A 15,612-nucleotide genomic window follows, 5' to 3' on the forward strand; every position below is an offset into this window, starting at 1 on the left:
ATGAATGAGAAACACTCTAAATTTTAAAATTGGTTTTACATTTTTAGCGGGCCACTGCGGTTCCCCAGACCCGATTGTGAACGGTCACATTAGTGGAGATGGCTTCAGTTACAGAGACACGGTGGTTTACCAGTGTAATCCTGGTTTCCGGCTTGTGGGAACTTCCGTGAGGATATGCCTGCAAGACCACAAGTGGTCTGGACAGACGCCTGTCTGTGTCCGTAAGTGCGCTCTTTGTGGACAGATTCATCGATGCTTCCTTTGGCCACATTGTCTTTTGTTACTAGGTCACAATACATACCTGTTTAATCTTTGCTGTAAAGCGGAACAGCAAACTTTCAGTTTTGCCTGTACAAAGAAAGAGAAGAGGAGAGCTGTCGTGTTCACGCTTTCCTTTTTTTGATCTCCGTCCTGTTTTGTTTCCTTCAAACTCCTTTTCCTGACTCCACATTTAATTTGCTTGTTAATTCATTTTAAATGGATCCCTGGCCAAGTGGTGTCGTGGATTCTTCCTCCCTGATTTTATCACAGGATAAACTGGGTAGAGAGAAAAGCTGATTGTAGGAGGCTGGAGATGCAGAGTCTGGGTCTGCTGGGCAGCTTTGCTGTCCAATCTGTGTTGCATGTATTTTTGTCATTGCTTCGTCAAGAATATAAGGAGTTTTGTAAGCATTCTTTCTTTTACTTGAAAGAGGTAAAATTGGCCGGGTGTGGTGGCTCACACCTGTAATCCCAGCACTTTGGGTGGCTGAGGCAGGTGGATCACCTGAGGTCAGGAGTTCAAGACCAGCCTGGCCAATATGGCAAAACACCATTTCTACTAAAAATACAAAAATTAGCCTGGCATGGTGGCATACACCTGTAATCCCAGCTACCAGGAGGGGCTGAGGCAGTAGCATTGCTTGAACCCTGGAGATGGAGGTTGCAGTGAACAGAGATCGTGCCGCTGCACCCCAGCGTGGGCGACAGACCAAGACTCTGTCTCAAAAAAAAAAAAGGGAAAAAAAGAAAGAGGTAAAATTACATGTAATGAATGATCAACCTTGAGCTACATAACTTCAGAGATAAATATTGACTGTTTTTAGAACAATGTACTCTCACTTTATTGCCCAATTTCCCTTAAACCAATTATTTTTCTAAAATATTGTATATTTTCCTATGAATTAGACAAAAGAAATGTTGATAAAAGAGTGACGAGGATTATCTGTAATAGTGCTGTGAAAAATGTACAAAGTTCAAGGGTAAAAGCTTTACTTAGAGGAAAAAAATTTTGACAAGATAAATGAGGAAGAAAACACCAGTTTTATGACTGTATTGTGTTTCTTTTGAAAGGGTGAATGATGGATCTTTCTCCCTGATCTGTCTTGCTGTTATCTGGGGCATGACATCATGACAGTTCACTGCATTTCAAAGGATCATACGACAGAGATTCTCAACAAAAATGGGACCTGAGTGTGCTTATTTTGCTAATTTCATGATGTGCAAATTGATATTGCAATAATTTATACGTGGACATTTTAAAGTATCAAACAAATCCCCATACTGTCTCAAAAGGAGGGTTTCACAAAGTCAGCTGGTGTGTATGGAGAAAATGTTCAAAACTCATGATTAATACAAGAATTTTTAGCATCTGTTGTTTTTCAGTGCTTCATTTTTAAATCATTTGGTATTCTGTCATGATTCAAGAGAGAAGTAATAATTATGATGATGAAGAAAGTGTGTTTGGCAGGTGTTTGTTATTTTCCACAATTATATTAAAAGCCTGTAGGGTCAGCCTGTGGTTCTAGCTCCCAATATTCCCTCCTGAATATAAATACCATCTGTAAGCTGCCTGGTTAGTGGAAAACCTTCAGTCCATACAGTTAGCATGCCTGCATGTTTCTTATTAATAATCCCAAGTGAAAGGGATGACCTGTTCCATAGTTAACAATGACATTGACCTGTCTCTCTACAGCCATCACATGTGGTCACCCTGGAAACCCTGCCCACGGATTCACTAATGGCAGTGAGTTCAACCTGAATGACGTCGTGAATTTCACCTGCAACACGGGCTATTTGCTGCAGGGCGTGTCTCGAGCCCAGTGTCGGAGCAACGGCCAGTGGAGTAGCCCTCTGCCCACGTGTCGAGGTAGGAAAAGCATCCAGGAATGAGCCCTTTGCTCTGAGAGTGTTCTGGGCTGCCCAGTAACACCAAGGAGCCTGTCTCCATGAGCCAAGGGTGATGCATAAAGAGTTCTGCAAACTCTCGCCATTCAGGTGTGAAAGCATTTCTGAGAGTAAGCACAGAGCTCTCCATGCCTTTTTCCTGTCTTGTGGCCAGATGTTCAGTCACGAAAATTTAGGATTCTCTCCCTTAAAGATAACTCGTCTTCCATTTCTGTTTTTATTCATTCATTTACACATTTATTTCTACCCTGTATAGTTAGCATTTGGGGGCCATTATGCTTCTAATTTTATGACTGTCTTTAAGAAGTTCTTACTGTTTTAAATTTTCAATTATTTATTTTTTGATTCATTTCTTTAAACATAGTCACAGAGACCTTGGCTAAATCTGAGTTTCCAAGAAAATTGTGTTCTGTCTTTTTTGCATTTCTAGATGTTCGAGCTCACAATGTTTAAGATTTCATTTCAATTACTTTCCATGACAACATGTCTCTTATTGATGGTGCATTGCACTTCAGTGTGAAGGGCAAGTATTTTTTATGGTATTAAGATGAAATTAAAGCCAGGACGTTACCAATGTCACTTTCTCTGACAAGAGCCTCTCTTACCCTCCGATTCCCACAGGAGCTATCTTCAAATAAGCTGATAGCAGAGTAGGAACCCAAGTCATTTAAGAAATGAGTAGAAGTTGTATAGGAGTTGGCTACTCAACTGCAGAGTTCTGGCTCAGGTCTAAATTGGAGGGATTGGCGTAAGCTCAAAGGCTAAGTAAAGTGTCCTACCTCTGTTTCCCCCTAAAATATTAGTATTGTCAGGATCAGAATGTTTGGGATTTGACCAACACACTAATGAAACCCAGTTCACTCAACTAACCACAGTGCAGAATGCAAAGGAAACCAGGGTGAGGGGGTGAAGCCAGTGCCCGTGCCTCCGCCAAGCCCCAGCCCCTGACCAGAGCAGGGAACCACCCCCGCTTAAGGAGCCCAGGGACAGCCCCATATGCCCAAGGGTGAGCTTGCTTGTATCACAGCTTTCATTTTATCCAAACATGGTCTCCCTCAAAAACTAAAAACCAAGAGAGGAACGTGGTTAGCGGTTTCACCTGAACTACAACTTTTCTTCTTCTTTCATTATATTTGTGTTTGTTTTTTCCTTTAATAATTACTTGGGAAATATCTGATGTGCAGAATTAGGGTTGAAATGATCTCTTTCACTTTAGTTTCACAATCACAAGAAATAAGAGGAGATGCAAAACACTGCTATGTCCTCATTCTAGCATAATTCAGTCTTTTCGGCAGTTGAACTCTTATGACTGACAACTGTGCAGTGGTGTTTTAGGAAGTACGGAGCAGGGCCTAGCAAAATACGCTCTGGAGCTCAAGAGAGCTAGCGGTGGCTCTGTGTGGAGGCGGCAGGACTCCGTTGGGAGCAGAGCTGAGTTTATTGCCTAGGCCTGATACTTCCAGAGTCAAACATCCCTCACCCCGCCCTCGGCTCCTCACAATGGTGTGTGCGTCCATGAGCAATATGCTTCATTTCTTTACTTAGTAACAGCATTATCTCAGTGAAAATCTGACATTGGAGATCATGCAGGTCATCATCCTGATAAGAAGCTGATTTAATTTGTAATCTCTCATTTTTAAAAATATTTGAGCTCGAATATGTTAACATTACATTTTAATATGGTAAATTATTAAATTACGTTTATATGGAATATGTAAAATATGTCAGATGTTCAGCATGTTATTTTTTTGTTAGGATAAAATGTCATCAATTCTCTCTTTTTTTCCCATCAAAGTCCTCCTTTTCCCTGTTGAATGAGTAAATACATTCATAATAAAATGTTTCATTTTGAGATAACTCTAGATTCCCATGCAGGCACTAGGTATAACACAGAGAGGTCCTTTTTGTCCTCTACCCACTTTCACCCAGTGGTAGAATCTTGCAAACTTAGAGGGTATTAGACCAACCAGCATATGGACATTGATGTGGTCAAGATGGAGAATCTCCATTATCACAAGAATCCCCCTTAGTCCCCTTATAAACACACCCACACATCCCAACCTCATTCTTAATTCCTGGCATCCACTAACCTGGTCTCCACTTCTCTGACCTTCTCCCTTCAAGAATGTTATAGAAATGAATGAAATCATGTGATGTGCAGCCTTCTGAGATGGGCCCTTTCATTCAACATAATTCTCCAGAGATTCACCCAAGTTGTGGCCCATGTCAATAATTCAGTCCCTTTTTTCAGTGGAGTAGAATTTCATGGTACAGATGTAACCGTTTGTTTCACCGTTTACCCACTGAAGGACGTCTGGGTTGATTCCAGACTTTGCTGTCACAAACAATGCTGCTATGAGCTGTTATGAACAGGATTTTGTGTGGTTATAAGTTTTCATTTCTCTGGGAAAAATGCCCAAGAGTGTAAATGGTACTGGGACATATGGTATTTGCAAGTTTAGTTTTATAAGAAACTGCCAAGCATTTTTCCAGCATGGCGGTACTATTTGTCATCCCTACTGAACATGTGTGGGCGATGAAGTTTCTCCACATCCTCTCCAGCATTCAGTGCGGTCACTCTGTCTTATTTTAGCTTTCTTGATAGATGTGTGGTGATAGCTTTCTATAGTGTTCACTTGTAATTTCCTGATGGCTAACGACGTGAGTGATAGCTTTCTATGGTGTTCACTTGTAATTTCCTGATGGCTAACGACGTGAGTACCTTGTCTGCTGATTATTCCCATCTGTACTCTTCAGTGAAATATCTGCTCATGCCTTTTGCTGACATCCTAATTGAATTGTTTGGATTTTTTTGTTTGTTTTTTAAGATTGTGTTTCAAGAGTTCTTTATTCTATGTAATAGTCATCTGTCAGGTATATGATTGGCAAAATTTTTCCCAGTCTCTCATTTGACTTTCATCCTCTTCACAGGGTCCTTTGAGCAGCAGAAGTTTTAAATTTATCATCTTTTCTTTTTATGGGTCATGGTATTGATGTCAAGTCTAAGAACTCTGCCAAGACCTAGATCTTGAAATGTTCATCTATTTTTTCTATCACTTTGCATTTGATATATTTTAAAGTCTGTGATCCATTTTGTGTTAATTTTTGTATAAAGTCTGAGATTTAAATAGAGTTTTACTATTCTTTTTTTAACCTATGTATAGTCAAGAGATACTGGTTTTAATATGGTAGTTTATTAAATTAAAAAGAAACATTATCAGGAAGGGCTTCCATGTTCCTAACCCAAAATAAAAACATCAAAAATTGAATGATAAGTGTCTATAAATAATTTTCAGAATTAGATTTTTTAATTAATTGTCCCTATAAAAACTTTACTGTGTGTTTCTATGTAGCTATACCCACTTTCCATATAAAGATACAAAGTTGATGGCTTTAATTTCTACATTTACCACGCACGAGTTATTTTTCATAAAAGTTTTAGTCTTTTAGTCAAAAAGCATCCGTTTTCCTCTGTAAAACATGGCAGTGGTATCACGTGAGTGGGGAACTGGTGCTCGTTTTGGGAACTTTCCACTGCCCCGGCTGAGTTGTCCACATGACATCAGCACCTGCGTCCTCACCACAAGAGCAACAACAGCAGGTGCAAAGTTCTGTGTGTGGGGAAAGAATCCAACCACTGCAAGGCAATATTACTCTGAAAATTCCCATCCATCAATTCCCTTTAATTTTATGCCTAGTAGAATGACCCAAAATGACCATCAGCAATCAGTACACATGAAGTCAACTACTTAGGCTACTTCTTTGGTTGTATGAATGCTGTTTTCTTTCTTTCTTTCCTCCTTCTTTCTTCCTTCTTCTTGGTTTTTTTTTTTTTTTTTTTTTTTTTTTTGAGTTGGAGTTTCACACTTTTGCCCAGGCTGGAGTGCAATGGCGCCATCTCAGCTCACTGCAACTTCCGCCTCCAGGCTTCAAGTGATTCTCCTGCCTCAGCCTCTCAAGTAGCTGAGATTACGCCACCATGCCCGGCTAATTTTTTTTTTTTTTTTTTTTTTAGTAGGGATGGCGTTTCACCATGTGGGTCAGGCTGGTCTTGAACTCCTGACCTCACCAAAGCGCTGGGATTACAGGTGTGAGCCACCGCACCCAGCCTGTTTTCTTACCTTCAGAACCACCGTTGACGATAACGTCACGAGCCTTGTCTGCTTTCTTCAGTGCAGGGGAGTAACTCCGGGCCAGAGTGAAGCCGTAAGGGCCGAGACGGGAGCTGTCTTCATTGTGGCACGCAGTCTACGTCGTAAAACTTTAGCCACGCTCGTCTTTTAAAACATTAGAAACAAAACCAAAAGCTTTCCTTTGTATTTTACACTAGAGGATTAGATCTATACGTCCCGGGAGACCTTTGAGTGCTTCCTTCATTTTAATGAAAATTCAGCTTTATTCTTGCTTTTGATGAAAAAAAGATGAATCCTTCTCTTCAAATAATTGGAAGCCGACTTCCTAAAAACTATTTTTAAAGTATATCCGGTTGGCATGTGGGAGACGCTGAGAGTTGGGCTGTGGTTTGCCTCTGCCTCAGTGCCCCAACGCTCCTCCTTTGCAGTAGGATCAGGAAAGTGATGCCGGACAGAGGCAGACAGTAGCCCCCTCTGCTGCAGTTAACAGGATATTGGCAATAAATGCATTGAAGAAGGAAAATATAACCTTACCTTCAACAAGGGGGATGATTTAGAAAACCCAGACAGGCAGTCCACACCCGTTTTTTGCTTCAAATTTTGGAAAAGTGTCTCCAATTTAAAAGGACTTCATTAACTAGAAGTGGCTTCTCTACATTGTTTTTAGTTTTAAAACACATGTAGAAGTTCACATAAGTGTATATAAAGGGAGCAGTTTTTAATGAGTAAAAAAAATCTGCTTTGGGATTCACAAGCACTGGATGAAGCTCCAACACATGATATTGGGCAATCCTTTCTTTCAGTGTTTATTTCATTCTTGAGATAAAATTCAGCCAGGCACAGTGACTCATGCTTTTAATCCCAGCACTTTGGGAGGCTGAGGCAGGCAGATCACTTGAGCCCAGGAGTTTGAGACCAGCCTGGGCAGCATAGTAAAACTCAGTCTCTACAAAAAATACAAAAATTAGCCAGGTGTGATGGTATATGCCTATAGTTCCAGCTACTCAGGAGGCTGAGAAGGGAGGATCCCTTGAGCCTGGGAGGTCGAGGCTACAGTGAGCCAAGACACGGCACTTACAGCCTGGGCAACAGAGCAAGACCCCATCTCAAAAGAAAATCAGATAGCATAAAACTAGACCTAATTTGCTGGGCATGGTGGCTCACGCCTATAGTCCCAGCACTTTGGGAGGCCGAGGCAGGGAGATCACGAGGTCAGGAGTTCGAGACCAGCGTGACCAACATGGTGAAACCCCATCTCTACTAAAAATACAAAAAATTAGCCAGGTTTGGTGGTGCGCACCTGTAATCCCAGCTACTCGGGAGGCTCAGTGAGGAGAATTGCTTGAATCCAGAAGGCAGAGGTTGCAGTGAGCCAATATCACGCCATTGCACTGCAGCCTGGCTGACAGAGTGAGACTCCATTAAAAACAACAGCAACAACAACAACAACAATAAAAACTAGACCTAGTTAACCATTCTAAAGTGTGCAGTTCAGGGGCACTTTTGCCATGACCATTTTGTGCAACCATCACCTCTGTGTAGTTCCCAGATGTTTCATCACCCCAAAACGAAACCCTAAGCCCATAAGCAGTCCCCATTTCCCTACCCCTCTACCTCCCAGCAATGAATGTGGCATGTGTGTGTGCATGTGTGTGTATGTGCGTGTGTGCATGTGCATGTGTGCATGTGTTCATGTGTGCCTGTGTATATGTGTGTGCATGTGTGTGCATGTGTGTGCATGTGTGCATGTGTGTGTGTGTGCATGTGTCTGCATGTGTCTGCATGCATATGTACTATTCATGCATGTGTTTCTTTTAAGTTATGTGAATGTAATTAAGATAAATATTAAAGAATGGATACACACACACTAAAATTTGAACAAACTGGTTGTTTGTCATATGGAATATTTAAATCTGTTATATTTGTACTGATTTAACATATTTTTAAGCGTCTATACTTGACAGTAGAGTAGGAAATAACTTCAGGTTTTCATTGTGTAGTCATCTTCTTAAACGAAATTTCCTGTGCCTTTTGTACTCACTGCCTCTTTATAATAGGTGGAATTTATTAAAAACACTTAGCACCATTTTCCCTCTGTGAGTTTCCATGACTACTGCCAAGTTCTCAGATGGGAAATACAGCCATGGACCAAATGCTATTTATGTGTTTAAACACAGGAGTATTCTTTTCTTGAACATCTATTATTTTCACAGCATTTGAATACTTCAGTGACTCATATTCACTTGCATTTTTGCTTTTTTTAAAAAAGTTATGTTTCATTAATCAATTAATTAATTAACAAGTTTTACTTTCAAAAATGTTTGCTCATAATGAAATGGCAATTTTGAGCCATGTCTCTTGTTAAAAAAAATTAAATTCCAGGTTGTTTTTTAAAGAAATATTTTCTCTTCTCTGAGATTTTTCAAAAGTCTTAGGATAAGGTCATATCTGTGTTTAGAAAATGATTCTGGTTTCGTTTTGATGAATATAAACTTTTGTACTTTTTATTATTTCCAATTAACTTATTGATTGCATTGCCAAAAAAAATCTCCAACAGTGACAGTTTCATTCGTAGATGTATATTTAGTATGTTTTGGTCCTTACCCTGTTACAGAAATTTAAATAATGTGTATAACTTAAAAGCTCTAAATTTATCAGTGTGCCATGTGTATTAAGAACTATTTTAGCGTTGCGATTTTAAGTGGAACAACAGTGAGTGTCTTAATGTAGTTTGTACATAAAGTCGTAAGTACCCTTAATGCCACACCCTAGAAATAATTGGTCTGTTGAAGGACAAGACGTTAGGAAAATCACCTTTTAGATGATGTATATTGTATAAGGCTTTGCTGCCAAAAGATATGAGCCCAAGTTTATCTGAATTGGTATATCTGCAGTAGCAGTCAACTGCCATTGCTAATATACCATATGGAAAGTAATCTACAACTGAAGGGAAAAGATCACGTTGAAATGTGGGAAAGGCGGTGGATAAAGAAAGACCAGAGCAGTTCTGCACTTCCCACGGAGGATGCCTCTGACCAATGAGCTCACCTAACAGATGCGAAGTTTCAGAGTATCTCATTTGCTCAATACCTTGCGTAGCTCTGGGCCCGTGTACTATAGGTGAATACTTCTGAACAAATTTGCGGGGATTATCATCGCTTTTCGCTCTTCCAGGGTAGAGAGCATCTTGCATTCATAACAAAATCCTCAAAGCTCCTTTGTTCTCACTCTCCCCAGAAAGCAGGCCTCTATCGTGTCTTACTTAGGAGCAAGGAGGAATGGAATAGCTCACAGAGGTGTCCCTAGTTTCTCGCTCAAAACCTCCTGCTTTCGTCGATAATGTGGGTGGTCTGGTCAGCTTGAAAATTAGCATAGTGGATCTTATAGTCTATATAGTATTATTATATAATAACGGGTTCGTAGAGAGAGTCTTACTTGTAAAGTTAGGGGCAATGGAAAATGGGAGATGGGTTTAGGGGATACCCTGAAATGTGTCAACCAGTGCTGAATGAAATCTTGTCCCACTGTCTCTAGCACCAGGAGGCTTTGCTATACATGAACTATTTATTGCACACTGTGGCAAATATGGCTGAACCAATCACATTAACTCATTCAGCTCTCAGAGGAAAACATGAATCCGCACATCTGCAAGAAACTGTGAGGACTGGAATGGCGATAGGAAGACAGATATTAGTGTCAGCCTCTTGCTCATGCAGCTGCAAGGACTTAAAGAAAGATTCAACAGCTTTAATCAAACTGTTTTCTCCTCCTTGTGTGAAAAAAAAAAAATTGCACGACTGAAGGAATGATTGAATGAACGCCCACAAATGTTGTCCCAGTTACCTCCACACAGGGGGACAGCATGATTATGTCTTGAGGTCTTAAGTGTATCAGAACGTTCTGTATCCATCCCCCTAGAACCTTCTAGGCCATGTAATGCAGCGTTTGTTAAGCGCCTACTGTATCCCAAATGATGTGCTAGACACTGTCAGTACAATTATTCATATCTTTAAGTAGATAACTATGCAGACGACCGGAGGAGTTTACTAGCTAGGAAGACTCACCCAATCTGCCGTGGCATCTGTCCATTTGACACAAAACATGTTCTTGCAGGATGAGAGATTAAATGAACTCAAAAGAGTGGGCTTTTAAGTATCAAAAGCTTTTTTTGTATCTAGGTTCCACTTTCTTCTAATTTATCCCGAGGAAGAGAAGAAGAAATTAAACACCTCACATTTATTAATCGTTCTCAGTGTTCCAGATACTGTCTCTGGTCCACTAGATACCGTGTCTGTTGCACAGCTTAAACAAATTTGATGATGCATTTTAAACTCTTCAGAATTAATGTAGCCTTTATTTTTTAAACTTCCTGGCTTTTCCTAGAAAGAAACAAACTTAATTTTAAAAGGTGCTTTTTCAAATATATCTGATGAAGCAGGGGATGGAGGAGGAGGTTAATGGACCATCACTGGCATGTCAGGTTGATTAGAAGTCCCTGCATCATCCCTAGCTGTCTGCCTGCATTAGTTTTTTATTATTCCATATTGTTTTGTTTTGTGTTATTTCTGAGCTTAGACACAATCTAGTACACAGAATTTATATGCATGTTATTAAAATAGGAAAAAACAATATTTCAAAGAGGACAGACTCATAAAGATGGTGAAGCTTCAGGAAGAAATGGCATAAAACTCAAAAACCTCAAGTTAAAAAAAATAGCTGAACAAAATTGCCAGGGATTCTCGCTGTTTACTGCAATATGGTCTGTGTCTGCTTTTTAAAATACTCTCACAAGAGTTGTAGGTTGTTGTATCTCACATAAGTATGCTGTAGTCTTTGTATTGTTTTCCCAACTACTTCCTAAGATTCTCAAGTGTGTAATCTGGAGAAGTCATTGAGTGTGACCCTGGTGCAGCACTTAGTTAATGGCACAAAACAGAAACCCCACCTCAAAGTTTGAAAAGAGCCCCAGGTAAATCTGTGCTACTGTGAGGCAGAATTAGATACAGATTTCTACAACGTCTGCCTCACCCTGGGGAGCCTGCTTATTCTCACGTTCAACCCTTCGCAGGATGAAGCTCTATCCAGCCCTGCAGTGCTTGTGATAAATTAAAAAACTCAGATTTAGGAGACTAAAGAAAATTCATTATACTCAACCCAGTAACACTATCTTTGCATGTAAGATTAAAAAGTAAAAGAAGGTATCCCTTTTATTAGTAGTAGTATCTTTCTGGATGAAATAATTTATACAGTTGAAGATGTCATAAGAAGGAATGAAAACAAGCATCTTCAGGTTTATTTTGAGAATCACATTTTCCTACTCTCCTGGAGGCCCATATTTCTCTAGAGGAGCTTTCTTGGAATCTTTGTCCCCTATTCTAAAATATGTGTCACTATGCCTAAGAGTTGAGCCAGTTCAATGAGGGACCAGTTAGATTTACCAGGTCTCACGTTGTTTCAGGATGATTCACACGATGTTTCCCTGCTTCGTCTAATAATTTGTGTATTGCATGCAAACATTAAGATATTATTTTTTCTTTTCTTGTCATAATTTTGTAGGATTGTGTGTTTAGACACATGTAAAACGTATGTCCCAATATGCTTATGTACATGAGCATAAAGAAAATTAAGAAAACATAGGGTTAGTGAATGTTCTGTTAGAGTAGAGGAAACGAAAAGGAAACAACCACAAAATCTTCCCTTAATAATCATTATGGGTAGAGTTGTACTAAAGTGTTAATGAAACATTGGATATAATAACGTATTCTCAAAATGTTAAAATAGTAAAATTTTAAAATTAAAGGAAATGTAAGCTAATGTTAAAATAGCTAAAATAGTTATTTTAATAAATGGGGAAAATAGGTTTTAGGAAAAATAGCGAACCCATGCGGGGCTTAATACCTAGGTGATGGGTTGACAGGTGCAGGCAACCCCCATGGCACACATTTACCTATGGAACAGACCTGCACATCCTGCACAGGCATGGCAGAACTTAACATAAATGAACCATGAATGTACTTTGCAGTGATGTGACTTAACAAAGCTCTTCTTGGGCTTTAGGAAGTGGATGGGAAGGAGCTTGCCAAGAGCAGGAGGCTGGTGTGAACCCAGGGGCCATGAGGCTCCAGTCTCCCCGAAACTGCCCTTATGCGCGCCACTGGCAGGGTGTGTCCCCTGGCACAGAGGGAAATGATGATGAACCCGCATCACTCTTGTGCTTAGAGAAGGCCCCTCTTATGGGGGCATTCATCCTCCGAGTTTATGTTAACTGAAAAGTCATGTGTTCGTTTCTCATCATGCAGTGTACATTCCTTACAGCAAAATTTGTGATTTATATCTGAAAAGAAGAAGTACTGCATCAATCATCTTTCCAAATAGTAGTGAACAAGCTTTGATTTTTAGAAAAGGTATTGTAGATTTTATTGTATTTTATATATTTCTTATATATATAGAAATATACTTCTTTGGCCGGGCGCGGTGGCTCACAACTGTAATCCCAGCACTTTGGGAGGCCGAGGCGGGTGGATCACAAGGTCAGGAGATCGAGACCATCCTGGCTAACACAGTGAAACGCCGTCTCTACTAAAAATACAAAAAATTAGCCGGGCGAGGTGGCGGGCACCTGTAGTCCCAGGTACGTGGGAGGCTGAGGCAGGAGAATGGCGTGAACCCCGGGGCGGAGCGTGCAGTGAGTCGAGATTGCGCCATTGCACTCCAGCCTGGGTGAAAGAGCGAGACTCCTTCTCAAAAAAAAAAAAAAGAAATATACTTATTTATATATTTCTTATATATATTTATGTATATATTATATAGAAAGAAATATATTTGTCTCTTATATATTTATGTATTTCTTATTTATGTATATTATATATACACACATAAGCTTACTATAATCCCTATGGACTCTTTTATAACCTGCCTTTTTATGTAATCATATATCATGAAGAATTTTTCGTGTCAAGAATTATCCTTATAAAATTAATGCCTCTTTAATTAAAATTTTAATAGCTCATAGAGTTAACATGCCTTTCTTCTTGACCTGCAAATGCTAAATGCCCTTAATATAAGCTGTTTATTATTTTATCAGTAAAATGTGATAGAAAAATACATCCAAAGCCTGGAAGTAATGTAGTTGGAGAGACCATTAAGAATTGGTTCTAACTTTGCCTTAGGGCTGAGTTAAAATCAGTTAAGAGGGAATGTACTTGCAAGAGTCTCTGAAGTGAAGATTTAAATATCATTGTGTAGAGAATTTGCATATGGCACTTCCTTGTGTTATTAGGTTGATGCAAAAGTAATTGCCGTTTATGCTATTGCTGTGGCAAAGACCGCAATTACTTTTGCACCAAATGAATATTTCGTGCAATCTTTTCCCTTTGCATTAGGCATTTTTTCTTTGGTAAAAAATGAACTGGAGAGCCAGGCGCGATGGCTCACGCCTGTAATCCCAGCACTTCGGGAGGCTGAGGCAGGCGGATCAAGAGGTCAGGAGATCGAGACCATCCTAGCTAACACAGTGAAAACCCGTCTCTACTAAAAATACAAAAAATTAGCTGGGCTTGGTGGTGGGCACCTGTAGTCCCACCTACTCGGCAGGCTGAGGCAGGAGAATGGCGTGAACCCGTGAGGCGGAGCTTGCAGTGAGCTGAGATTGCGCCATTGCACTCCAGCCTGGGTGAGCCAGAGTGAGACTCTGTCTCAAAAAAAATAAAAAATAAATGAACTGGGGAAAATATTAATATCTGTGTAGGACTTAGAGGGAGTGTTGCTGAGTAGAGAAAACACAGTCTTAGGGGTTGATCTGATATGTGTCGGCACCCACACCACCTAGTCCTAGCTGCAGGTCTTAGAGTTAATACTCGAGTTCCTGGGAGAACAGCAGTTTTCTTATATGAAGAATCAAGGAGGTGATAGCCACGGGACCCTCTTCATGGGCTTTTGCGAGCTCTAGATAAACCAGTGCTTCGCCAGGTGCTGGCAGACAGTGAGTCCTCAGGGAATGTGAGTTTCCTCTTCAAAGTTCATATTATCGCAGGAAAGTCACGCAATCAATTACAATTGTCAATTACAATAAATTATAACCTATTTCTTTTATCACACCGAAAAGCCAAAACTATAGCTGTAACCTAGTTATCAGTTATTGATAAAAGATAAAAATATGTAACTTTTACATATTTGAAAATAGTCATTTTTTTATTGTTGTTACTGTGTTTTCTCTGTGGCCAGCAATCTTGTTTAATTTAATTTTGGTTCATTCAGTTAGTGAACAAATCCAGAAATATTTATTGAATGCAATACACTGACTATTGCATAGTTAGTTGTATTTTTGTACTCTAAACTTTCTGTAATTTATTCTATTGAAAAGTTGTAAAAAATCATATTATTACGTAATCATATTACAAAAAAATTTTTATGAGTGCTTTTTAAAAATGTATTGAACTAACTTTTATGCCTTTTCCTGACTGCCCAAGAATTTTCTTGGCTATTTTTACATTACAAAGCATAGTTTTTTGTTTATTTTTTTTCTGTTCATGATCAAGTTTTTAATACACTTTAAAATAAACCAAGAAAGAAGAAGGAAAAGGAATGAACACCAAAAAGAAACTTAAACAGGGTTTAGGTTTTAAAAAAATAGCAAAATATGGAGGAAGTTTTCTCTTTCCCTCCCTCCCTTCCTTCCTTCCTTCCTTCCTTCTTTCCTTCCTTGCTTCCTCTCTCCCTCCCTCCCTTCTTTCCTTCCTTCCTTCCTTCCTTCCTTCTTCCATGGAGACAGTTTTCTCCCTCCGTCCCTCTCTCTCCCTCCCCCTCCCCCTCCCCTTCCCCTTTCCCCTCCCCTTCCCCTTCCCTTCCCTTCCCTCCCTCTTCCCTTTCCTCTGTCTTGCCTCCCCTCCCCTCCCCTTCCCTTCCCTTCTTTCTTTTCGATCATAATATGCTAAGAATGTAGAAGGAGCGGTTCAGAAGCCACTGGGGCCTCCTGGAGCACATTTCTGGTTTCCTTGTAGACTACATTGAAAGCACCAGACCCCTCCACCTGTTGCCCTGGACAGCTATTGCTAAGAGAAAGCAACTTCTTAAGGCCTTTCCTGATTTCCCACTGACCTCCTTGAGTGAAGCTGAGTCACCCTCTCCTTTGACTTTCTTCCTTGTATGTCAATCAGTTGACAATTTTTATTGGAACAGTGCCCTGTAAACTTTATCAGTTATACTTCATTGAAGATTTTTTTTTAAGAAAACTAAAATTTCAGAAGAAAACTGTAAGGAGTACTGACTGCGTATGTAGCATGTAATTTAGTGACTTTGTATAGAACCTTTGTAA

At 39.8% G+C, this 15,612-nt stretch overlaps 1 protein-coding gene across 1 annotated transcript in view; it reads left to right on the forward strand.

Annotated features, from left to right (window-relative positions):
* The window catches only part of CSMD1 (CUB and Sushi multiple domains 1), a 2,040,038-nt gene that overhangs the window by 1,973,754 nt on the left and 50,672 nt on the right, over positions 1–15,612 (forward strand). The window contains exons 54-55 of the mRNA XM_032158987.2: positions 48–221; positions 1,955–2,128. Coding sequence (XP_032014878.1) covers positions 48–221; positions 1,955–2,128 — 348 coding nt within the window. The remainder of the gene's footprint in view (positions 1–47; positions 222–1,954; positions 2,129–15,612) is intronic.

Source organism: Hylobates moloch, unplaced genomic scaffold, assembly GCF_009828535.3.
Source record: "Hylobates moloch isolate HMO894 unplaced genomic scaffold, HMol_V3 SCAFFOLD_8, whole genome shotgun sequence".
Taxonomy (NCBI): Eukaryota; Metazoa; Chordata; class Mammalia; order Primates; family Hylobatidae; genus Hylobates; species Hylobates moloch.